The sequence below is a fragment of the Plasmodium relictum genome (assembly GCF_900005765.1).
Source record: "Plasmodium relictum strain SGS1 genome assembly, chromosome: 7".
In the NCBI taxonomy this organism is placed as follows: Eukaryota; Apicomplexa; class Aconoidasida; order Haemosporida; family Plasmodiidae; genus Plasmodium; species Plasmodium relictum.
Genome location: NC_041685.1, coordinates 1,150,597 through 1,176,524, shown reverse-complemented (window position 1 = coordinate 1,176,524; position 25,928 = coordinate 1,150,597). Strand labels below are relative to the sequence as shown.

The 25,928-nt window shown below is 17.3% G+C and overlaps 11 protein-coding genes across 11 annotated transcripts; 4 read left to right on the top strand and 7 right to left on the bottom strand.

Moving 5' to 3' along the window:
• Window positions 1-262: 262 nt before the first annotated feature.
• Window positions 263-1,770, bottom strand: PKAc (cAMP-dependent protein kinase catalytic subunit, putative; the record flags this gene model as incomplete). Its single annotated transcript, XM_028676039.1, has 5 exons — window positions 263-661; window positions 743-902; window positions 968-1,152; window positions 1,284-1,441; window positions 1,647-1,770. 5 exons carry the CDS (start codon window positions 1,768-1,770, stop codon window positions 263-265), a joined length of 1,026 nt encoding a protein of 341 aa, XP_028532568.1.
• A 2,735-nt stretch (window positions 1,771-4,505) lies between these two features.
• On the bottom strand, window positions 4,506-6,047 carry PRELSG_0732700 (UBX domain, putative; the record flags this gene model as incomplete). Its single annotated transcript, XM_028676038.1, has 3 exons — window positions 4,506-5,636; window positions 5,720-5,770; window positions 5,952-6,047. The coding sequence occupies 3 exons, from the start codon at window positions 6,045-6,047 to the stop codon at window positions 4,506-4,508; spliced, it is 1,278 nt and encodes a 425-aa protein (XP_028532567.1).
• Window positions 6,048-7,278: 1,231 nt separating this feature from the next.
• On the bottom strand, window positions 7,279-8,249 carry PRELSG_0732600 (conserved Plasmodium protein, unknown function; the record flags this gene model as incomplete). Its single annotated transcript, XM_028676037.1, has 3 exons — window positions 7,279-7,552; window positions 7,752-7,960; window positions 8,163-8,249. 3 exons carry the CDS (start codon window positions 8,247-8,249, stop codon window positions 7,279-7,281), a joined length of 570 nt encoding a protein of 189 aa, XP_028532566.1.
• Window positions 8,250-10,753: 2,504 nt separating this feature from the next.
• PRELSG_0732500 (vacuolar ATP synthase subunit e, putative) lies at window positions 10,754-11,782 on the top strand (the record flags this gene model as incomplete). Its single annotated transcript, XM_028676036.1, has 2 exons — window positions 10,754-10,762; window positions 11,084-11,782. The coding sequence occupies 2 exons, from the start codon at window positions 10,754-10,756 to the stop codon at window positions 11,780-11,782; spliced, it is 708 nt and encodes a 235-aa protein (XP_028532565.1).
• Window positions 11,783-12,624: 842 nt separating this feature from the next.
• On the bottom strand, window positions 12,625-13,260 carry ApiAP2 (transcription factor with AP2 domain(s), putative; the record flags this gene model as incomplete). The annotated part of the gene is made up of 1 exon (XM_028676035.1): window positions 12,625-13,260. One exon carries the CDS (start codon window positions 13,258-13,260, stop codon window positions 12,625-12,627), a length of 636 nt encoding a protein of 211 aa, XP_028532564.1.
• A 643-nt stretch (window positions 13,261-13,903) lies between these two features.
• Window positions 13,904-14,618, bottom strand: PRELSG_0732300 (hypothetical protein; the record flags this gene model as incomplete). The annotated part of the gene is made up of 4 exons (XM_028676033.1): window positions 13,904-14,105; window positions 14,197-14,230; window positions 14,323-14,415; window positions 14,507-14,618. The coding sequence occupies 4 exons, from the start codon at window positions 14,616-14,618 to the stop codon at window positions 13,904-13,906; spliced, it is 441 nt and encodes a 146-aa protein (XP_028532563.1).
• Window positions 14,619-16,041: 1,423 nt separating this feature from the next.
• On the bottom strand, window positions 16,042-16,461 carry PRELSG_0732200 (conserved Plasmodium protein, unknown function; the record flags this gene model as incomplete). The annotated part of the gene is made up of 1 exon (XM_028676032.1): window positions 16,042-16,461. The coding sequence occupies one exon, from the start codon at window positions 16,459-16,461 to the stop codon at window positions 16,042-16,044; it is 420 nt and encodes a 139-aa protein (XP_028532562.1).
• Window positions 16,462-17,196: 735 nt separating this feature from the next.
• On the top strand, window positions 17,197-17,634 carry PRELSG_0732100 (conserved Plasmodium protein, unknown function; the record flags this gene model as incomplete). Its single annotated transcript, XM_028676031.1, has 1 exon — window positions 17,197-17,634. The coding sequence occupies one exon, from the start codon at window positions 17,197-17,199 to the stop codon at window positions 17,632-17,634; it is 438 nt and encodes a 145-aa protein (XP_028532561.1).
• Window positions 17,635-18,206: 572 nt separating this feature from the next.
• Window positions 18,207-21,323, bottom strand: XPD (TFIIH basal transcription factor complex helicase XPD subunit, putative; the record flags this gene model as incomplete). The annotated part of the gene is made up of 1 exon (XM_028676030.1): window positions 18,207-21,323. The coding sequence occupies one exon, from the start codon at window positions 21,321-21,323 to the stop codon at window positions 18,207-18,209; it is 3,117 nt and encodes a 1,038-aa protein (XP_028532560.1).
• Window positions 21,324-22,403: 1,080 nt separating this feature from the next.
• On the top strand, window positions 22,404-23,912 carry PRELSG_0731900 (histidine--tRNA ligase, putative; the record flags this gene model as incomplete). Its single annotated transcript, XM_028676029.1, has 1 exon — window positions 22,404-23,912. One exon carries the CDS (start codon window positions 22,404-22,406, stop codon window positions 23,910-23,912), a length of 1,509 nt encoding a protein of 502 aa, XP_028532559.1.
• A 775-nt stretch (window positions 23,913-24,687) lies between these two features.
• Window positions 24,688-25,798, top strand: PRELSG_0731800 (conserved Plasmodium protein, unknown function; the record flags this gene model as incomplete). The annotated part of the gene is made up of 4 exons (XM_028676028.1): window positions 24,688-24,720; window positions 24,793-24,871; window positions 24,971-25,020; window positions 25,106-25,798. The coding sequence occupies 4 exons, from the start codon at window positions 24,688-24,690 to the stop codon at window positions 25,796-25,798; spliced, it is 855 nt and encodes a 284-aa protein (XP_028532558.1).
• Window positions 25,799-25,928: the final 130 nt, after the last annotated feature.

Genomic DNA, 25,928 nt, shown 5'->3' with positions numbered 1-25,928 from the left:
TAAATCACTAATGAAATATGACAAGTAAATATTGAAGAATAAAAGAATTAATGTATATATATATATATATTTTTAACAAGAAAGACAATTAAATAAAAAAAAAAACTCATAAAAACTACTACCGAATGAAATATATTAATATGAAAGCAACTCAAAATATATAACCATATAAAAAATAATTAAAATATTCAAATAAAATTAAAAAAAAAAAAAAACAAAAACAAAAAATTATGGTTACATTAATTTATATATTAATGTTTACTTACCAATCAACAAATGGGTCTCTTTCATTTGTAATTTTATCAGCTATAGTTAAATCTTCTTCTACTTTTTCGAAATTGGATGCATCAAACATATTTTTATATTTTGGTTTATAAGGAACTTCAACATTCTTATTTAATAAATTAATCCAATCAATATTTCGAAACCAAGGATGCTCTTTAACATTTTCTGCTCCCTTTTTCAAGTTACCATATCTTTTTGTTAAATCATGAGATAATAATTTTTTCATTAAATGCTTACAGTTGTTATCTAGAAATTTGGGAAAATATATGATTCCTTCTAATATCTTTTGATAAATTAATAAAGGCTCATTAGCATAAAAAGGAGGGCATCCAACTAAAATTTCATAAATGAAAATGCCTAAAGTCCACCAATCTGCCTATAATAAAATAAGTACATATATATATGAATATGTAAATATTTTAATACTCATATATATTTTCATGAATTTAGTTCATACTGCTTTTCCATGTCCTATGTTTAATAAAATTTCAGGGGCAATATATTCAGGTGTCCCACATAAAGTATATGTTCTTGTCTCCACAACTTTAGCAAATCCAAAATCAGTCATTTTTATAAATCCATCTTTATCAAGTAATAAATTCTCAGGTTTTAAATCTCTTTAAATAAAATATATATATATATATATGCATAAAAATAAGAAAATATATATATATAGTATTACCTATAAACAATATTTAAACTTTGCAAATATTCAAATATTAAAACAATTTGAGCTGCATAAAAACATCCAACATCATTAGGAAATCTTTTATTTCTTCTTAGAAAGGTAAAAAATTCACCTCCTATAACAAATTCTAATACTAAATATAAATATGAGTCATCCTTAAAAGAACCATATAAATTTACCTATAATAAAAAAATTTATATAATTACAGAATAATATTTTTAAGTATTAACATTCTATATAAATATAATGCCTTTTAAGAAAAAAAAAAAAAAAAGTATAAAAAGGATTTTTCTATTTTTTTTTTTTTTACACAAAAAGGATGATTAATATAATTTAATATTTTTCGTTCAGAAAATACGTGATCAACTTGTTTCTGTTTTATTATCTTATATTTTTCAAATCTCTTAATAGCTACTGGAGGAAGATCTTCATTTTTATATGTTGCAAGAATTACTCTTCCAAATGAACCTTCATATTTTAAAAGATTATCAAAAATTAAAATTAATATATATAGAGAAAGAGAAAAAAAAAAAAAACAGACGGGCAAACAATCAGAAAAAGAGACAGAGATAATATAAAAAAAAAAAAAAAATTCAATTAATAACTATTTATATTACAATATAAAAATAAAAAAACTATGCAAATAATATTTTTATAAAAACAAAATTTTTACCGGTGCCAAGTGTACGAATAAAATTGAAATCTTCATATTTCATTTTACTTTTCCTTCTAGAAATTTTTTTTTCACTATTTGCTTTTTTTTTATTTAACTGTAAATTTTTAAAAAATTTAATCATTTTTATTATATTTATTTTTTTTTTAATTAATAAAGGAAATCAAAAAAATATTTGTATTGTCCATAAATACCAAAACAATAAAAAAAATTTTAATATAAAATATATAAAAAACAAAATTTATAAAATAGAATAAATCAGAAAGGTTTAAAAGAAAAAAACAAATAATACATAAACTTAAATATTTCTCAATTTTTTTAATACATATATATATATATATACATTTTTCTTAGTTCAAAGATTTCATTGAGAAAAAAAAAAAGTATTTTATTACTTTTACACTTTATATGCACTATCTCAACAGAATTTAATGATTTAAATTAAATGTGAAGTGCATTCAATAACACCTATTTTTTTTTCTAAATTTTTTTGTAATAATATGATTTTTAGTTCTCATAATTTATAACAGATAAAAAAAAAAAAAATACAAAATTTAAGGAACTTTTAAGCTATTAATACATGTAACTTGAAAAATAGAATAAAAAAGATTAACCTAAAAAAAAAAAGGAATAAACAAATAATTATATCTATGATAATAGTTATATTTTATATTATTTTCTGAAATATAATGGAAATTTTATTCTCTCTTTTTAATAATTTTAATTATTTTATCTAATATATATATATATTTTTTTTTTAGTAATAAATACTTTTTATGTATCATCTAAAGTATATAAATCTAGACATAATATTATTTGTATTAACTAAAAAAAAAGAGCAAAAATTATTTTAATTATGAAAAAAAGTATGTTTAACTAAAAATATGAATATTAAATGTATATATAAGAAAAATAATAATATGGCAAAATTATAAGATTATATATATGCCTAGTAAGATAATATAAAAATAACAAGAGTTTATCACTAGGATATAGTTGTTTAACTTTTTTATAAAATTTTAAGAGATTATGTTATTTTTATTTAGTTTTTAGTTAAATAAGTTTTAATATGTTGAATTTCTAAAAATAGAATCAGTATAATAAAAATAATAACTATTTATGGAATACATAAATTTATCTTGATTTTACAGTAAGCATTAAACATTTTTAAATATCATAAACTTTTGAAATACTTTATTTTTTTTTTTTTTGTTTAAGTTATAACTATCTATTATTTTATACAATTACAAAATATGCCTGAATTCTTTAAAAAATTAACTTTTTATTATTACTATACACAAATTTTTTTTTTTAGTTCTATTTATTTCATTTATTCTCTTCTATGTATTTATAGCTTTATCCTTAAAAAAATATGTTAGAATAGTATAAAATTTTTTTTTATTAAATTAGAAAAAATTTCATCAAAATAGTTTTTTAATTAGATATATGATTATCTATATTTTAAATTGTATTCATATATGTATATATAAAACTTTTTTTTACTGTTTGCATATTATATGTTTTTTTTTTTATAAGTCTATTTTAATATGTAGATGATGTTTTATTTATAATCTTTTGTTTGTAAAATTATAATTTATACGTAAATATTTGTATTTAACGTTACTATTTATATATATATATTTATAATTATCTAAATACTTATAAAAAAAAAGAAAAAAAAAAGTAATTATATTACAGTAAAGTAATATATAATTGTATTTCTAGTTTTTAATTATTATTTTATCATCTTATTTATGTTTATTTTTTTTTTTTAATATGATTATTTATAGACTTCTTTCTACTTACTAAAATAAAGATTATATTTTCTTAATAGGTGAAAATATACCTATTAATATGAAAATGCTAAGATATTTTCTTTTTAATTTCAATCTTTTTTCTTTCTATAATTAAAAGATAAAACATATAATTTAAATTAAAAAAAAAAAAAAAAAAAAAAACATAGTAATAATGCTATATTTATATATAGTTAAAATAAATCATTTAATATAGTGTGTGCATATATGTGCACTAAAAAAAAAAATACAAATTAGGGAAAAGTTTAATAATAAAAATAATAAAAAATAATAATACTAATAAAAAAATTATAATATTATACTGTTATTTAATAGTTTATGTTACAACAAAAAAAAATGTTTTTTTTTTTTTTTTTTAGTAATTTATATATTGTTTTATTTTTTAAATTATTAATATCAGAATATAGGTTTGAAATGAATATAATTTTTAAGAACTTTATAATATTATATATAAAACATTCTATTCCCCATATTAATAATAAGTTTTATATATACATATATAACAATTATTTTCTTTAAATTTTATTATACTAATATGTATGCAATATTAAATACTAGAACGCAGGAATTTTCATTTTACTAACTTAAAAATAAATAATAATATAATTGAAATAGTGAATAATTTTTTAATATGCCAAATTTTAACTGTTAATTCTCTCATTTATTTATTTATTTTTTTATATATTATATTCTTTCATACAATGCTTATTTTACATCTATATATTATGATCTTCTAATATTTACTAATACATAATTGTATAAAAGAAAAAATAAAAAGATCCTTTTTAAATATTTACTTAATTTTTCATATATTATTTTTTTTTTTTTAACACATCAAGAAATATATTTATTATGTTTTATAAATATATGTGTGACAAACTAAAAAAATAACAAATAAGCATCATCTCATAATTTCAATAATATTATAAACATATATATATATATATATATATGCATTTAGTTCATTTTATTATATTTAGCTTATAAAGTGTATAAAATTAACGTGTTTCTTAAGTATCTTATTAAAAAATGTATATATTTATTGTTATTCCTCATCAGATGTGTCTAATGATTTTAAATTCAATACAGCATTAGGATATAAATCAAATTCTTTTATTTTATTTTTTACTTTTTGTAAAGTACTTTTACTATGCCCACATACTAATTCAAATTTATATGGAATTTTAATATTTTTTTCTAAAAATTCACAACATTCTGCCCATTCATAAATATCTTCTAAAGTATGATCTAAACTAAAATTACTTTGAATTCTAGTCCCATTTGATAATCTTAAAGAAATTTTTGTTACTTGTTCATTTTCTTTAATTGGTAAAGGAAATTTTTTACATTTTTCTTGTCTTTTTCTTTTTATTTCTTTTTTATATTGTATTTTTTTTAATTTTTCATTTTCTTTTTTTTTTTTTTCTTCTTCTATTAGTTTATCTTTTTTTAAAGCTTCTTGGTATTCCCTATCTTGTTGTTCTCTTATTAATCTGTCATTATAAGTTTTATGCTTTAAATTTTCGGAATTTTCTTTTTTAACTTGCATTTGTTCAATGCAGTGAGTTATGGAATTAATTATATGATCGACAGAAGGTTTTCCATAAATGATAGTTAATTCTTTTATATCTTTCACATAACATGTTAATATAATACTAATTTGAGGTAAAATAAATACATTTAGAACATTCTGTAACTCCTTTGTATCTCCTTTTGATATATCTTGAGCAAATAAAATACAATTTTCATCAAAAAAACTTTTAATTTCAGAATTATTAAAAACTTGTTCACAGAAATATGCACTTTCATTATTATCTATATGTAAATATACTAGTAACAATTTTTCTTCTTTTCTTGATTTTAATATAGCTTCATTTAAACTTCCCTTAAAAAAATTAGTGTGCATTTTACCATATTTATTTTCATAATAAGAAGTAAAATTACTATCGTTATAAGGTGTTAATATAAAAGTACTTAATAATTTAAAGAAAGTAGATATAGCATAATATATATTTTTAAATATAGGAAATATAATTTTTCCTATTGGATTCAATATATAAAGAAAACTTTTTTTTTCTATTTCATTTTCATTTTTTTTATATATGCTTTCTTCAAATTCCTTTATTTCATCTATCTTGTTTATATTATTTAAATTTTCAGTAGTGCTATGATATTCCTGTAAATGAAAAAAAAATATTTAAGATATATTTTTATTTTATCAGTTATTAATTTCCTTTAATTTTTTTTTTTTCTGCTTACTTTATTTGTTTTTTCAAATTCATTTTTACTTAAATAAATAGAAATGGCTTCCTACACATTTATATATATATATATATGTATATGTATTTATATAATTTTTATAATTATTACAATAGAAAATATTATAATTTTAATAGATATTTTTCACATATTTTTCATAAAAATAATATCCATAAAAATATTTTTAAAGATATATTTTTTTTTTTTTTTTTCCAGTGTAATTTCTTATTACTTCTAAATTCCACTCACAAGATTTCAAAATATTAGTAGCTTCATTTTCATCAGGTTCTTTTGTAACTTCCATAAATAATTTTACTGTGTTTTCCATTTTTATTTATTATTATATAGAATTTTTAAATTTAAAAAAAAATATAAAAAATAATTTTTAAATATTATTAAAATACTATTACTCTTCTCATTGATTTGTATATTTTTTTTAACTGATTTTTCTACCAAATATAAATTTGGAAATCTTTCGTATATTTTTTTTTATTCAAAAAAAAAAAAAAAAAAAAAAAGAAAAAACAATAAATTATATGTTTAAAATTGAATTCTTAAATTAATACTAAAGTTTTTTTATTTTTACTTCACTAATTTACTTTTTTTTTTTTTTCTTATAAGCTCATTTAAAAAAAAATTATTTCTATTTATTTAAAAAAAAAAAAAAATACATACAAAATATATGTATATATATATATTAATATTTAAAATAATTAAACGCCATTTTAAATCATTAAAAAAAAGAAAATAAAAATAAAAATAAAAGGAGGAAAAAAAATAGAGAAAAAAAGAAAAAGTAAAAAAAAAAATTTAACACATTAAGCTTGTGTTTTGTTTAAACAAAACATTACAAAAAATAGTTATAATAAATATCACAATTTAACCTTTTTTTCTAATAAATAAAAAAAAAAAAAATCACAAGTAAACGTATTTATGTAAGATAAAATAAAATAGCACATTAATAAAAGGAAAAAAACAGAAAATCCATTAAAATAATATGTATAGGAATATATACAAATATTTTTTGATAGATCAAAAGATACGTTTTTAATTTTTTTAAAAATTACTTTTAGAATAATAAATTATAAAAATATTATATAGACAAAAAATTTTTTTTTTTTTTTTTTTGTATAAATAACAATTGATCAAAAGTATTATATTATTAATCTAATTAAAAACAATTTTTTTTTTAATTATGTTTGTATACATCTACCTATCTGGTATTGTCTCTCTTTCTCTCACTATATATATTACATTTTAATTTTGTAGATAAATAAATATATATATATTCATAAAATAAAATCTTCATTTCCTCCCTTTTTTATAATATTTTATGTATATAATTTGAAGACAAATTAATATATTTTTTTTTTTCTTTTTTTTGATTTAAATGCATGTAATTAAAAATTTAATTAAAAAAATAATGAAGAAAAAAAAAAAAAATGCAACTTTAATTAAAACAAATTATTACGAACAAATTGTAAATCGTTACTTTTGATAACTTTTTTATTTTTTGTAATAAACATAATAAAAATTATAATTTCAAGTAATTTATTAATTTATTCTGTTATTAATTTTATATTAATGTGCCAATGAAAAAGAAAATTGTTTATACTTTTTTTTAACTTAACTTTATATTCTTCACATAATTCATCGTTTACAAAGCAAATAGCAATATACCTCAAATTTTTAGAATTAAAACAAAAATTTTTTAATAAAGGTATACATATGGGAGATCTAATTATTAATTTAAAATAAATTAAATTAGGAAATATATGATTTATGTAGTTAAAAAATGGTGGATTTAAATTACATGAAATAATAATTAATCCTCTAATAAAAAAAAAATAATATATATTTAAAATAAAGCATAATAGTTTATTAAAAAAGATAATATATTAAAATTTATATATGCATTTTAATTATATAATTGATTTATTTTTATTGTAATAATATATGAAATATTTTAATATTTTTATGTGTTTCTTTTTTTCTTTTTTTCTTTTTTTTTTAAATTTGTAATTTTTCTTACAATGTATTTGGAAATGAGGATATTTTAAAATTCTCACAACTTGGACAGTTAAAATAGTCAGATATACTTCTATAAGTTTTATGAGAACTGTTCATATATTTTAATATTAATAAAATAGACTTTTTATTTTTTAAACGCATTAAATTTTTTACAATCAAAAAGTTCGTATTTTTTATAACATCTAAAATAGTATCTCTCCATAATCTATTCTATAAAAAAAAAATGTATATATTTTACAATTATTATTGTCACTCTTTTATTTTTTCATTTTTTTTTTTTTTTATTATTTTAAAATATACAAAAAATAAAAATAACAACAATATAATAAATAAAAAAAGAACATTTATTTAAATCATTATATAAATGAAATATTTATTTTATATTTATATTTTATAAAAAATATTATTTTACCAAATACATTAATTTAAGCAAATCATCTATCCATGGAAAAAACTCTAAAATATTTACAACAACTAAAGTTGTACATATTCTGTTCATATTTATTTACACATTTTTAGAATTTTCTAAAATATACTATGTCGATTAGTTACTTAAAATTTTAAATAAAAAAGAAAAAAATTACATTTTATTTCAGTGATTTTTCCTTTCTTTTCTTAATTAACAACTTTTTTTTTAAGGATATATTGATCAGTAAAAATTCTTTTTAAAAATACAAAGATATTATGTATTTAAATAATTGTTCACGTCTACACAAAATTTATTTTTGACAAAATTAAAAAAAAAAAGAAAAAAAAAGAAGATAAAGAGAAAGAAAAAGAAAAGGAAAAAGAAAAAGAAAAAGAAAAAGAAAAAAAAAAAAAAAAAAAAAAAAAAAAAAGGAAAAAAGAAAAAAGAAAAAAGAAAAAAAAAAAAAAAATTTAGATTAACTCTATAAAAAATTAATTTCATTTACATGAAGTTTAGACCAAAAAAAAAAATTTAGATTAATTCTATAAAAAAATAATTTCATTTACACTAAATATAGACAAAAAAAAAAAAAAAAAATTTAATTTTAAAAATTAAAATGAAAAATTTTTAATTTTATCTAAAAAAAGTAAACTTTGTTATTATAACTTAGAATTAAAAAAAAAAATAGAAATATTTTTATAATTGAAAAATTATTTAAAAAAAAAAATGAAATAAATAAATATTACATTTATAAAAAGAAAACATATTAAGAAATCTAAATTCTTTACTCGAGTACACAACTATATACGCTCTATTATTTTCCATTAAATTATTTTATTCTATTTATAAGTAAAAATATAATATTCAATATTTTTAATATAAGTAATGATTTATAAAAAAAAGTAATTATAATTGTACAAACCCATTGTACATATATATGTTTTTTTTTGTTAATAAAATTACTATTTTCTACAAAAATATATCTTCATCATTCAATATCTCATAAATAATTTTTTATAATAATATTAAAAAGAAATTAAATGCTAAATAATATTCAGTATTGGAACATTTTTATATTTTTTGTTTTTTATAATGTAAATGGTTTAATAATGAAAAGTTTCAAAAGAAAAGAAAAAAAAAATCAGAGGATATATATTTCTATTAAATAACATAGTTATGTTTTCTTATTCTTTATTAAAAAAAAAAAAGAAATTTTAAATTAAATTATAATTTTGATAAAAATTGTTTTATTCTAAAAGGAAATTTTCTAAATTACTTAAAATGGATGTAAGAGTATTTTTAAAACGCATTATATATAAATACTCAGATATTTATATTTCTATTTTTTATTTTAAATAGTTAATTATAGAAATTAATTTTTTCTTAATATCACTCAGTGAATAAAATTTTACTTTGTCTATGCTATATTATTTAAATTTATTACTGTAATTATATAAATTCTCAAAACTTCTTATTTTTTCTTTTTATTAATACATAATTTTATTTTATAATAACTATTGTTCATTCGAAATTTTCTTTTTATATACTATTTAAAAGTAATATCTATATATTTACTGAATTTTCCTTACTCTATTTTTTTTTATTAATTTTTACTTACTATATAAATAACTGGCATACAAAAAAAAATTTCAAAGAAAAAAAAGACTGTATAGAAAGCTAAAATAATTTTAGCCCAAAATAAAAAAAGCTTAATTATGTTATTTTTTTAGCATTCTGTATTTTATTGATATTTACAAATGGGAAAATAAAATTTTTTAGAAAATAACTAGGTACACCTCCTATTAACGTTTCATATTTAATTTTTCGGTATAATTCTCTTATTTTCTTTTTTATAATATAATTGAATCTAAAAAAAGTAAGACTTTTGAAAAATATAAAAAAAATACTTAAGCATATATATATATATATATATATAATAAAAAAAGTAAAAATATTAAAATAAAGGATTAAATAAATTATTTATTCTTTAGATTATTATTTTTGTGTAAAGTTTATGATTAATTTTTTTTTTTTAAATTTTAATTTTTGTACTAGTTTTGAAATTAAATATTATAAAAAGAAAAATTAAAAAAAAAAAAAAAGTTTTTATACAAATAAAAAATAAATAATGATGAACTAGTTCTTTTATATTTTTAATTTTTTAATGAATGATAAAATATATGAGTAAATAAATAAATATATATATATATATTTTTTTTTTTTTATACTATGCTTTTTATAAATTAAAAAAAAGTGTAATACATTTTTTTATATATTCTCAATTATAATAAAAATTTATTAAAATTATAAACAAAAATTTTGTGATATATTTTTCTTTTTTAATTTTTTGCCTCTACATACATGAGAGCTAATTTTTTATTTTAGAAAGAAAAAAAAAATTAGAATTGTCTTAAAAAAAAAAAATTATAATTTTGTAATAATAATAAATAAATTTTTATAAAATTATTTTCTTTTTTTTTTTGCGTTAAATAAGTTTTTTTTTTAAAAATATTGATATTATTATTCTTCTTTTATAAGAAATTTTACTATAATTTTACTATTTTTATCATTGGAATGAATTTTTGATAAAAAAAATGGCTTTGGTAAGATAAAAACTTGTTAAAATTCAAAATTTTATTTTAACTTATTATTATATATATTTATGTAATTTTTTTTTTATATGTGATTTAAGCTTTTTTATATGTTAAATCTGGTGTATATATATATATATGTATGTGTGTAATATTATGAAAAGTATTATTGATTATATAAATTTAATTTATTGATTATTTAAAAAAAAAATATTCAATTTATATTTTTTATACTGCATAAAAATATGTATAAATCATCGAAATAAATATAATTGCATTTTAAACATTTTCATATTTTTAGAGTACATTTTTATTTTATTTTATTTTACATAGGACGATGCAGAAGCACAGAAGCAAATACAGCAAATGGTGAATTTCATTTTAAATGAAGCTAAAGATAAAGCTCATGAAATTGAAGCAAAAGCGTTAGAAGATTTTAATATTGAAAAACTAAGAATTGTACAAAAAATGAAAGAAAAAATAAGAGTAGAATTCCAAAAGAAAGCAAAGCAAATGGAAATAAAAAGGTCTATATCTCGTTCATCAGCTATTAATAAAGCAAGACTAAAAAAAATGTGTGCAAAAGATCAAGTTTTTAAAGAAATATATAAAATTAGTAGTGAAAAATTAAGTGAATTGCATAAAGACAAAGATAAATATAAAAATTTAATAGTTGACTTAATAGTTCAATCATTGTTTTATATGCAAGAACCACATGTTATTGTTCGTTGCAGAGATATCGATAAATCGATTGTTGAAAGTTGCTTAAATGAAGCCGTTCAAAAATACACTGATCAATTAAAAAAACAATTTAATGTTGTTAAAACCATTAAAATAGAAATTGACAAATCTGGAAACTATTTGCCACCGCCTCCTTCAAAAGATAATGAAGGAAATTCTTGTCTTGGAGGCGTTATTTTAACAACTCCGAATAGAAAAATTAATTGTGATAATACTTTGGATGTTCGTTTAAAGCTAGCTATAGAGTATTGTACACCAGAAATAAAAAAAATGTTTTTTCAAAAATTATAAAAAGAAAAAAAATTTAATTGAAAAATATAATTAAAAAATATAATTAAAAAATATATATATATATAGTAGTAACTTAAAAAAAATGGATAATTTATTATTTCAATTACACACTTATATATTATGAAAAAAAATTTTTTCCTTATTTTCATTAATGGGATTGTGCAATTATATAGTGTTTCCATTTTATATTATTGCAAACATAATTTACAAAAAATTTTTATTAAATATAATCTTATTAAATAGTTTATAATTTTGTTCAACAATATTACAAAATATTATTCCTTTTAAAAAATAGGCTCTACAAATTTTAAAAATGCAAAAATACATATACAAATATGTATAAGCTTGCATATTTGAGCTTTATACATATAAGAATAATTTTATGTACTTTTTTGAACTAAAAAAATAAATAAAATATGGAATTCTGAAGGCAGTTTAATAATAATAATTAGGCACAAGTTTTTGATTATTAACACTTTTACTATAATATTATTCAGAATATCATTTTTTTTTTTTTTAATAACAAGCATTTGAACTTTAATTTGTTAAATGAAACAAATCATAAATAAGTTGTAAAAAAAAAAGAAAAACACTATAATATACAAATGTAATGTAGATATACGCATTTCTTTTTATGAATATAGAGGTATCACAAATAAAAAATTATAATGTAAAAAATGATAAATATAATTTACCTTAAAAACATTTTTAGTATATAGAAACATTTAACTTTTCAAAAAAGAATATATAATTCATATTTCAATTACCAAAAAATAAAGGATGAATAATGATATTTTAATTTAAATATATATATATATATATAATGTTCTATTAATTTTTTATTAAAATTGGCCTTTAGATATCTTAGAATATTTCTTCTTTCTTAATAATCTTTCATCTTTCTTTTGTATATAGTCCATCCTTAGCTGCCTTTCTGTTTTTCTGTTATCTACTCTACCTGACTCTTCTAAGTTTTTTCTGAACTGTTCAGCAGCTAGTTTTGCTTGTAAAATTCCAAAAGCACATCTAAATCTTCTAATTCTATGAATTCCATTTTCAACCCATTGAACCATCCACACATTTAGTCTTTTATAATAAGAAACCCCTTTAACTTTTGAAATAAACCAAGGAATTTCATGATATTTTACATTATACTTTCTTTTTTTCCAGTATTTCCAGTTTGGTAGTAAATTCCATGGATAATCCTCTCCTAAATATTCTCCACTTCTTAATGATTCAATCCATTTAGTTCGGTAAAAATTTTTTGGTATGAACTGTTGTAACTCACTTGTTTTTGCATCAAAACAATCGGACGGTGACAAATATTCAGGTGGAGTCATATGAGGATGAATAACTTCTCTTGTTTTTGGTTTATAAGGGTGTTTTGATAAAAATACAATAGAAAGTGTACATATATTTTTGTTTTTCCATATTTTTTTAAGTAAATTATTTGAATTTATCCCTAGCTTTGATAACATTTCGTAATTTTTTTAAATAAATATAAAATAAAAAATTACAAAATAATATTCTCAGCAATTCATCTTCTTTTAATGAATTACTCTTATTTTTGTTTATATATATATATATATATACACAATTCTTACAAAAAAATGTTTAGCAAAATTACACAATATTTTCTATACTTTCATTTTTCCTTTTTTTTTTTTTAAATGAAACGTTAAAAGATAAATGTATTTTATATATAATTCTTTTTAAAACAAATAATTTGAAAAAAAAAAAGTTACTACAAAAGTTTTTATTTAAAAATACATTAAAAAAAAAGAAATTTCTTTTTCTTAATTTGAATATATAATTTTATTATTATATATGTATGTATGTAATAATTTTAACATTATTACACAATTATAAGAATCCAATAAAAAAGTTCAACTTTAAGAAGAAAAAAAAAATAATTTCAATAAATTTTTAAATAAATTTCGAATAATTTAAAATATAATAAAAATACAATTAAGTAAAATGAAAAAGAAAAAAAAAATCTTAATTACTATTTTTATAAATAATTTTTATTTTTTTTTAAAATTTGTAATAATTAAAATTTATATTTTTTCAAGAACTTCTTTTTTTATTAATATATTGCTTTACATATTGATATATATATATTTATATAACTAACTCATCATAATTATCATTATTATCTAAATTTATAGGCCTTTTAAAAGCAATGACACCTTCTTCATAATTCATATAAATAATATCGTTAATGTAATAATATATAACATGAGAAAAACCACAAAAAATTAGAAGTAATCCGCTAATATTGGAAATGCTTCTTGATTCTTTTCCTAAGTATAAGCTACCAATTCTAAAAAAAAAAGAAAAATTATGAATTTTTTATTATATTCTTTTAAAATTTGCATTTTTTTATTAAGATCATTTTCTTTTCTTTTATTTACATCATTAATAAATATCCTTTAAAACTGTTTTTCTCTGAACAAAGAAATTATAAATATATATAGTTTACACATATATTTATAAAATATAAATCTCATTAATATTTATAATTTTTTTTTTTTTTATACTTAAAGAAGGAATTAATTTTATAAAATAGTTTGAATATTGTTCATAATATTCAGATAATAGAATTAAAATAGACAGTAATATTCCATAAAAACCTAAAAATAAAATTAAGTATGAATACATTTATATATAGTTATTTATTTATCTTTTTATTTTTTATTTTATTCTTTATTTTATTTTTTATACCTAATATAAAAGTAGTATATAAATTATGACTAAGAAACAGAATCAATGATGATATTAAGTAGGAAACAGATGCAGATACTGTAAAAACTCTTAAAAAATTTTTTGTATCCATTTGATAATTACTTTAAAAACTTTTATTTTAATACAAAATTAAGAAATTTAGTATTTTTTTTTATGGAAAATATTATTTTTCTTTATATTGAAATTAAGGAATTTTTTTTAATTTTTTTTAAGAAAATTACTCCTTTTTACTTTCTTTTTTTTTTTTTTACTTCTATTTAATATTATTTGATTTTCTTAATGTATATTTTAAATTATTTCTCATTTTCCTTTTTTTAATATATATTTTTAATTAAATCCCCCTATTTCTTTTGACTTTTTGACTTTTTTTTTTTTTTTTGTTTCTTGTCTTATTATACATAAAGATAATTATATATAAAATTAAAATTTTTATTTATATACAATAAAAAGATATATATTATATATCTTTATTTTTCATTTATATTATTTTATGTAATTGCATTATTCCAGTTATCGTTTTTTTTTAAATGAAAATTTGTCTATTTTTTTTTATTGTAAATTTACATGCATAAACAAAATATTCTTTGTCAAAGAAAAGAGATGATTTCTTATTTCCCAATTTTATTAAAAAAAATATTTTTTCAAACTTCTATTAATAAATAAGTAGATACATAATGTTTAAAAAAAAAAAAAAATACTACTTTAAAAATATCCTTTTTATATGAATTTTTCCTTACATAAAGATGTAGAACAGATAATTATTTATTTATTTTTTGTTCTCTCTTATTTAATAAATTATTATTAAGGTTATAAAAACATATAGGAGTAATGATATAAAACATATATATATATATATATAAAGAGAAAAGTAAAGGCAAAGAAAAAAATTTTACAGGAGAAATCAAATTAAAAAGGTGTTATCATTTATATGTTATCTACTTAAAAATATTTTGAATAATTTTAAACCAATTATATCTTTTTTTTTTTTTTTTTTACTAAAAGGTTATTTTTGCTCCTTTAGAATAAGAATATATTTTAAAACCTAAAAATAATATTTCCCTTTTCTAAATTAAGAAGTAAAAATAATACTTAGAATTATAATATCTTCTCAATAAAAATAATTTAAGAACTTTTTAATTAAAAAAATTAAAATAAAATATATATTCCAAAATGTTTTCATTGTGTAAAATTCTAATAAAGAAAAAGATTAAAAAACAATATAATAATAATAATAAAAAAGGAGATATAACATGTGGCATAAGAAAGAAAATGCAACAGAAATAAAATAAAATTAACACTACTTAAAAAAAATTATTAAAAAAAAAAATAAAATAAATAATTATAAAAAATATAAAATGTTATTACTTTAAAATAAAATAACATAGAGTATTTCATCAAAAAAAAAAAAAAAAAAAAAAAAAACTCATGTAATTTAATAGAAGAAAAAATATTATAAATGAAATAAGTATTATTCACAAAAGATTTTTTTCAAATTATTATTAAAAGAATAAAATTTAGTCTTTTTTTATAAGAGGATTTTTTGGTAAATATTTCTTATAATTGGGATGTCCAATATTAAACATATTATTAGAAAATTTGAATTTTAATTTCTGTACCATTAGATTTATTTTATTATCATGAACAAGTAAAGCTAAATATGCAACAAAAAATGTTAAATATAAAATTGATGTTCCAAATTCATTTTCAAATATCTTTTGAGTTAAAAAATCTATACTTTTTCCTGCCAAAAAAATATATTCACTTTTTGGTGAATTTTCTTCTTCTTTATGTTTTACTTCAAATAAAATTGGTGATACTAAAAGCATTGTAGATCCTACACCTTTTCCTACTTTAACTACACTCCTTTTTTTAACTAATGTATTTTTACTGAATACATTTTTACAAAAGTTCTTAAAATAGTTGTACCCATTCATTTTATATATTTATATTTTTAAATATACACCTTTTATTATCTTCAAATAAATTGTAAAATATTTTCAACTACGTTTACTTTTTTTTTTTTTTATTTACTATAAAATAATTTTTTTAAATATCTTACATATAAGTTAAATAAAATTAGTAGAAGAAAAATACATATGTACGTGTATATTATAAAAAAAAATATAATTTTATAATAAATAAATATAAAAATATAAATATATTTTGAAAATATAACAATTGTAAATTTCAACAAGAACTTTTTTTATTTAATAAAATTTCATATTAAAGATAGATTTCTATTTTTTTTTTTTTTTTTAATAAAATTTATTTTATCATTTTTTTTTTTTATCCTAAAGTAAATAAATCTTATTTCCCTTTTTTTTTTTTCTTTTTCTAATTTTAATTCAAAATAAAAAAGTTGAAATATATTACTCTGAATTTTCGAGTTTCATAGATTTTTTATTCAATGCGCACTTCAAAATAAATTGATGTATGCATGAAACATTTTTTTTGTTTATTAAAATTTAGAATGTTTTTTTTAAAGGAATACATTTTAATAAATGTATTTATTATTATTATATTAATTTTTTTTATAATTATTTTATTTTATTTATTTTTTTTTTTTTTTTGAGATAAATTTAATTTTAAAGGGAAATGAAATGAAAGAGAATAATATTTAATAAAAAAAAAAAAAGAAAAAAACAATAAAAAAAGAAAAAAGAAGAAAAATGCATTATAACTTAATTAAGAGTAAAATAAATACTAATTATGTAATAGATCCATATGTAAGTATGCTATATATAAAAAGAGCATATAAATATTTACGATTTCTAAAAAAAAATAATGGAAATATCATAATATTAGGAAATAAATTTAATGAAATAAAATTAGAAAATTACTTTGAAAATATTGAGCATAAAGAAAAATGTGACTTAAATATTTTAACAAATGTAACAAAATCTTATGATTTATTGATATGTACAGATTTGCCATTATATTATTCATATATTAAAAATGTTTTTATCCCTAAAATGTTGATAGCAGATGGCTTTAGTTTTGTTAAAAATAAAAATTTTTTACATATTTTTGATTATTTCATCCCACTAACAAATAAAAAATTAGATAAACATTTACATTATGTTTTATCTAAAAAATATTTACTATAATTATTTTTTTTTTTTTTTTTTAAGGTATATATATATATATATATATATATTTTTTTTTTTTGAACTAAAAATGTATTAATTATACATAATTAATTTTTATCAAACATATAGTAAATTTAAAAAAAAAAATAACCAATACTTTAAAATTAATATAAACACTTAAAAAAATGAAAATGATGAAATTAATGAAGATATATATATATAAGAAATGAAATTAGATAATGCAAAACTGAATAAACAAAGTAGACAATTTTATTTCAAGAAAAACAATAAAAATAAAAATAAAGAAAACTAAAAAAAGAAAACGAAATAGACTAATACAATATCCTATATTTTAAAAATAAGTAAATTTTATTTATACATTTTATATTTATGCTTTTCTTTTATAAAATGTAAATAAAAGCAAAAAAAACTTTTTTATATTAATTTTTTTTTTTTTTTTTTTTTTGTCTTTTAGATAATTAGGGTGTTTTTACATTATATTATATATAATTATTCTTTTTTTTTTTACTTTTTATATTTCATATCCAATTTAAGATTTATTTTAATTTTTTTTTTTTTTTTTTTTAATACTAAATGAAATCATCCATGTTTAAAATAGACTTAACTTCCTGCCAACATTTGATCTGATTTCCTAGTAAGTCTTGTGAAATTTTTGTTTGCCCTGTTTCTTTATATTGTTGAGACATATTAAGTAAAAAATTTTTAGAAATATTAACAGCAGTTCCAATAGTTAAATTGACATTTGATATATCCATACACTTAATAATCCATGGGGGTAATTTATTTTTTTTATCATTTCTTGAATATCTAATATCGGAAAAAATCATAATACCGTAGTCCTTCTTATTTCTTATAATTCTTCCAACACACTGAGAAGCTTGTCTCATTGCATCGAATGTTAAAAATTCATTTTCTTGTATATTATAAGTTTCTTTTAAAAAATCTAATCTTGATTTAAGAATTTTTGAGAGAGTATATTGATAAGGTATGCCAAATAATATAACGCATTTTCCATAATGTTTATCAAAATCTATACCTTCAGCAATTTTCCCTCTACATATTGACAAAAACACAGCTCCTTTACCTAAATCACATGCCTTTTTAAAGTTAAGTAAAGCAATAGTAGTTGATACAATATCTTTTGTTTCAATAAAAATTAATTTATATTCTAAAATGTTTGATATAACTCCTAATTCATACCAAGTAGAAATAACTTGCTCCATATATATATATGAAGGAAAATATGCAACTATTCCATCAGGAATATTTTTACACATTTCTATTAATAAAATCCCATAGTTTTTAATTACATTAATATCATTTCTTAAAGAAAATTGTGAAGAAAGTGGAATTAAATCTGAACTTTTAGTAACAATAAGTGGGCATACACAATTTCGATCAAAAGACATTGGGAAAGATGCAGTTAATACTGTTTTAAAATTCAATAATTTTGGATATAATTCTAAAGGTGTTATTGTACCACTAGTCAATATAATTGATTTATATTTATTTATTACTGATTTCATAGCAATTGAAGAATCTAAACAAGCAAATTGTATAACGGGATCATATATTCCAGTAGCTTCTGGGTAAGGCTCGCATATGATTATAAACCCCTTAAAGTAATTACCCAATAAAGTACAAAAGTTACATACAATATTTAAAGAAGAATAATCATCTATATTTACTATTTGCAATGTATTTAATAAAGATTTTAATCTATCAAAACAATATTTAAAAAAAGACGTATCCAATTTAGTATCCTTTTCGCATTTATACAAAAAAGATAAAGGACCTTCTGATGTTATTTCATATATATTTATGTACTTCTTTAAATAAACCACTACTATCCTCATCAAGTTTAAAAAATGTTCTGATTTTCTGATATTTCCTGGAATAATTATATTCTTTACTATATCTTCTGATAAAAGAGGATTAAAATGTAAATCGGTAATGTCATCTTCTCCTACTATTGAGTTGTTTCTATTTTTATTTTCTTCATTACTATTATGGGTATTATTATTTTCTATTATATCATTTCTTATCATTTCCTTCAAATCTTCTATTATGTTATCATTTGTATCTTTTTTTTTTTGCTTATCTAAAACGTAATTTGATTCATCATTAGTTACATTCTTTCCTTGCTCAAATATTTTTTCTTCATTTAAATCTCCAAAAACCAAGTTCATATCTTCATCAAAATATACTTCACTTTCTATTCTTCTCTTTTTAGAATCTTTATCATTTGTCTCAAGCAATTTGTTATTATTTATTATGTCATTTTCTGTAATTAAATCAAATACGTTCCTTTTTTTGTCAGAATTAGTTTGTAGTAACCTACCTTTCTCTTCAAAGATATTTTCCTCATGGTCCCCTTTCATGTTAGTGTTAGACGCATCAACACTAGCATTTTTATCACCTTTTTCTTCATCTTCCTTTTTTTTTTTATTCAATTTCTGAGATCTAATTTTTTGTAAAATTTTATTGCATTCTTCTTTTAATTTTTCCTCATTAATTGCTTTTGAATTCTCTATTTTTTTTAATAACTTTTTTATATTTAGAGAAGCTTTATTAAGTATATTTCTATCTATATTAACACTTAGAGCTTCTAAGCAAACACTATCGATGTTGTGAGCTTCATCAAAAACAATGATATCATTTTTATGAAAATTCGTTTGATTCATATCTCTTCCTAAAAAAATAGACTTTGATACTTTAGGATCAATTACATATTGATAGTTTAAAACAATTACTTTTGATATTTCTATAATTTTTTTTGCACAAAAATAAGGGCAAATTGGTACATATGCATTATAAGTATTTTTATAATTTTTACATAAAACTTTTAAATCTTCAATTGTATATACTCCTGGTTCTATTAACTCAAACAAAAATTCTTTTTTAAAATTTTCAAAATATCCACATAATCCTATTTTGTCATATTCATCCAAAGTATTATTTGAATTATATATATCAAAATAATCTTCCATATCTACATGATGTTTATTTTTTAATATAAAATCAGAGATTCTATCAGTATTTTTGTTACCAATTTTATCTAATTTATAATTAATATATTTTTTTTCTCTTACAAATGTAGCAGTTAATTTTCTACATTCTTCATCTATTTTTTCTCTTTCGTGGTTTAATAATACTTTATCATTAATACACATACATCTCCTTGCACTAATTCCAATAGCTAACATTTCACTATTTTTTCCGAATTTTTCATAAGAATGATAATTCAATGTTTTTTTCATTTGACTTTCTTTGTTCTTTAAATCTTCTGATATAGTATCTTCATAAGCTATTTCTTCATTTTTTGGTAAACTTATTGAAACATTTTCTTCATTTGATTTTTCTTCTATCATTTTTTTATTATTTCTCTGTTTTATTATATTTATTCTATATTGAATAACTTTTTTTAATTCTATTAGAGATTTTTCCATTTCTGCAACCGTACGTGTGCAAAATATAAATTTCCCATCATCATTTTTATAATATTGATAAGAAGTTATAAGAGAAAAAATAGCAACTGTTTTTCCTGTACCTGTTGGCATTTCTAAAACACAATGTCCTTCACTATCTAATGTTTTTTTTAAATATTTCATGTAAGCATATTGTTCAGGATATATATAATCATACGGAAAAAAAACCTCTAAACCATCTAAATAAAAAACAACCATTTTATTTTTCTCTTTTTTTTTCTTAAAAATACTTAAATGCTCTCTAATACTTTATATTTGCTATAAATATAAAAATATAAGTAAGATATGTATATATTTTTTTTTATAGTTTACTCTATTAAAACTAAGATTTTTTTTTTTTCTTTTTTTTATTAAAATATTGACAAATACTTATAAGAATATAGAATTTCTCATATTGAAATTCATCATATCTTAATTTTATTATATATCAGATATATATGTATATATAGATATAGATATTTATATATATGTTTTAGTAAAAAAAAATTAAACAAATATATATGTATTTCATTTAAAATCATTTAAATTAAAAAATTAAATAAGGACAAAAGTAACAATTTTTATAAACTTTTAAATGAAATAAAAAAAAATAAAATAAAATAATATAAAATGAAACAAAAGCTAAAATTTGTATGTAAAAATTTTCAAATTTATAAAGTATTCATTAATAGTTTTCCATCTTTTTATAAATATACATTAAAAGTTCTGAAACTAAAAAATAGAAATTAATGTTTTATAATTCTCATACAACTTGAAATTCTAAGGTTTAAAAATTAAAAATGCCTTTCCTTTGAATACCCATTTTATGAGAATTTACATTATAGAAAAATCACAAGTTTTATATATATTTTTAAGTATATGTATTTATATAAATACATTCAAAATAATTAAAAAAAAATTTAATGTATTTTTTTATTTATTTTTTTTTTTTTATTAAATTATATTCCCTACATACATACACTATTGCAATGTAAAATTTTAATCAAAAAAATTATTTCACTTATAGAATTTTATAAAAAAAATTAAAAATAAAATTATTAATAAGAATTAACATGTACTAATTTTTTCAATTTGAGCTATTATAATATATTTGATATATTGAATACAATAATATGTTTTTATTATTATTTATTTATACTATTACTATAAATATTTTTTTGCAGATTTTTTTTTTTTTTTTCCATTTTTTAAATTATTTTAACATTTATTTTGCTTTATTTATTTTGATACATTCTATTTATTACACAATAATATTTCTTATGTTGATTCTTATAAAATATGCCTTTAAAGATATTCTATTTGGTAATAATATTTTTAAAAACGGGTTCTTGTAAAAATATAATTGAAAAAAAATCCTTTTTTTTATATCTATTAAAACTAAAACATAATTATCGCTTAAAGAAAAAATTAATCGTTAACAGTGTAAAGGGAATAAGAACTTTTGATCCTAAAAATTATGAAAGAAGAGAATATTTATTTAAAATATGGAAAGATATATCCAAAAGCTTTTCTTACGATTTTTATGATTTACCTATATTAGAAAATTATAATATTTTTCGAAGAAGTAATATTAATGAATCATATGATTTCATAAAAAATAAAAGACATCTAATATTACGTCCAGAAATTACACCTCAATTAATTAATTACTTATTTTTCAAGAAAAGAGAATTGAAAGAAAAAAAAAAAAGTAATAATGATAATATTTCTCAAAATTATAAAAAGAAATATTTTTTACAAAATTTTAAAAAAGTTTTTAAGATGTGCACAATTGGACAGTGCTTTAGATATGAGAAAATGTCCAAATGTAGAAAAAGAGAGCATTATCAATGGAATATAGATATTATAGGAATAAATAATATAAATGCAGAAATAGAAATTTTCACTATTTTAATTTCTTTTTTTCATTATATTAAGTTAAGTTATAATGATATAGTATTTAAAATTAATGATAAAAAAATTATTCATTACATTATCTATAAAATTTTTAAAAAATCTTTTGATTTTTCTTTTAATTATACACAAGAAGAAATAAAGAAAATATTACATACATTAGATAAATTTCATAAAATTAGTAACTATTCCTTTAAATTACTATTAAGAAAAAAATGCCCATATTTAAAAAAAAAGGATATAAATCACTTTAACAATGTAATTCATAACATTACTACTCTAGACCAATTAGAAGTGTACCTAAATTTTAATACTACCATATATAATGAACTTAAAAATATAGTTTGTTATTTTCAAAAATTAAATTTAAATCCTTTTTTTCAAATAGATTTAACAATTGTACGAGGATTAGATTATTATAATAATATCATTTTTGAAATATTTTACAAGCATAAGAATTATAGGGCTATATGTGGAGGTGGCCGTTATGATTTTTTTTTAAACAAAACGAAAATTTTCGCAGTTGGTTTTGCCATGGGAGATATAGTAATATCTGAAATTCTTTTCAAGAATAATTTAGAATTAACTAAGTTACAAAAAAATATAAATGTTGTTTCATTTTTTCCTTTTACTTTGAAAGAAAATATAGAAGATATTCATAAAGAGTATTTTAACATTATAAATATTTTAAGAAATAATAATGTAAAAGTTTATTCATTATTACAAAATAATATAAAACTCTCAAAAGCACTAAAAAAAGCTAATTCTTTAAATTCTGATTACTTTTTATTTTTTCAAGAAAAAGACAATGTAATTTTCTTAAAAAATTTGAAAACAGGAGAACAAATCTCTGTTAATTCACAAAACATTTTATCTGCCTATAATGATTTTTAGCATATATGTTGTATGCAAAGCATTTTTTTTTTTTTTATCATTATTTTTTTTTTTTATTGTTCTTTATATATATATATATATATATATACATTTTGTTAATTTGTATAATTTTATTTTTATTAAAATATATTATTTTCTATAATTGTTTTCAATGTTTTTAACATTTTAAATTTTTTTATTTAATTTCAGCGTTTTCATCTCTTTAATTTTTTTTTTTTTTTTTTTTTTTTGGTTTTTTTTTAATTTGTGTAATTTTTTTTGTTATATATACTTTTTTTTTTTTTTTTCTTAAATATTTTCTATAAACTTGAATTACTATTTTTTTTTTTATGTAAATTTTTCTTTTTTCTTTGGTATAAAATATTATTTTGTTAATTATTTTAAAAAAATTACAAATTTTTTTTTAAAAATAAAAATATTTCCTTTTAGATAAATCTGTTTTAAAATATATTTCTCTTTTTTAATATTTTTTTTTTTTAAATATAAAATGAAATATTTCTTTAAATGAAAAAATAAATATATTAACAAAATCATTCTTATCACTTTCTTTTGTAAATGTAAAATAGGAAATCATATGTAACGTTAAAACATTGAAAAAAACAAATACGTATATGTTATATTATATATATATATATATATAATTTTATTTCTAGAAAAATAAAAGTCCATTTTTTTTTTTTTTTTATATATATATAAAAAATAAAAATATATAAAAATGATTTATATAAATTGAAAAAATATAAAATTACTTGTATTCTTAATAAAAACAAAAACAATGGAAGATAGTGATGATGAAGAAAATGTCCAAGTTAGTATTTTATTCAAATTTAATTATACTTTTTATTATTATATATATATATATATATTTTTATATGAATAGGTTATTGTGTTTGGGAATTCGTCTATAGCTAATTTTGATGATTTCTACAGAGAAGAAATTACAAGAGAGAAAAATTATGGTAAAAAAAAATGAATAAAAAAGAATAAAATTAAAATTAATTTTTAATTATTTTTAATCTAAAAGATTAATTTTTTTTATTTTTTATACATTGTAACAGAAGAAAAAAATAACACAAACACAAATAATTCTCTCAAAAATGAGGTTCAGGTAAAGAATTATATTGATAATATTTGAAAAAAAAAAAAAATAATTTATGTAATATCTTAAGTTACTTCAATTTTTTTTTTTTTAGAGTGAAGAAATAGAAGATTTAGATTTAGATGCTCAAGTATTAAAGGCAACGAAAGAAAATAAAGTTTTTATGAAATATGAGTACACTCATGAAAAACCATGGACATATCATAGTGACAAAAGCATTTGGTTTAATTACAATTTTGATGAAAATAGCTTTAAAGATTGGGTTCAGAAGCACATTGACAGAAGAATTGAAAAGCAGCAGAATTATCAAATTGAAAATTCAGATAATATTTTTAATGAAAATTTAAAAAGTAACATAAATACTTCAACTTATGAAGAAGATTTACAAATTTCAAAAAATCTTAATTATAAAAATCAAAATGTAAAAAATAAAATGAAATATAAAAATACGAAAAATAATTTTTATAATAATAAAAATAGTATACATAATAATATTAATAAAGATAATTCGACCTTCACAGCTGATGAAAATAGTTTTGATAATCAGGTATTTAGGAATGAAGATTTTTTTATCCATTCTAATAAAAATAAATCATATGATAACAATAAAGATATTAAGAATAATTTTATACAAAGTTATAGTAATAACAATACGAGTATTAACAGTTATAACAATAACAGCAATAATAAAATAAAAAATGATACAGTAGATGTTCCGATTCAAAATGATGATTTAAAACAGTTACAAAATTTAATTAACTTTTTTAAAGAAAACCCAGAAGTATAAAAAAAAAAAAAAAAACTTCATGTTTTCATTTAATTTTTTTTCATATATATAAAATTTTTAATTGAATAAAAAGAATGCGAAAAAAATGTGTATGTATTTGGGAACTATTTAAAATATTTTGTGAAACATG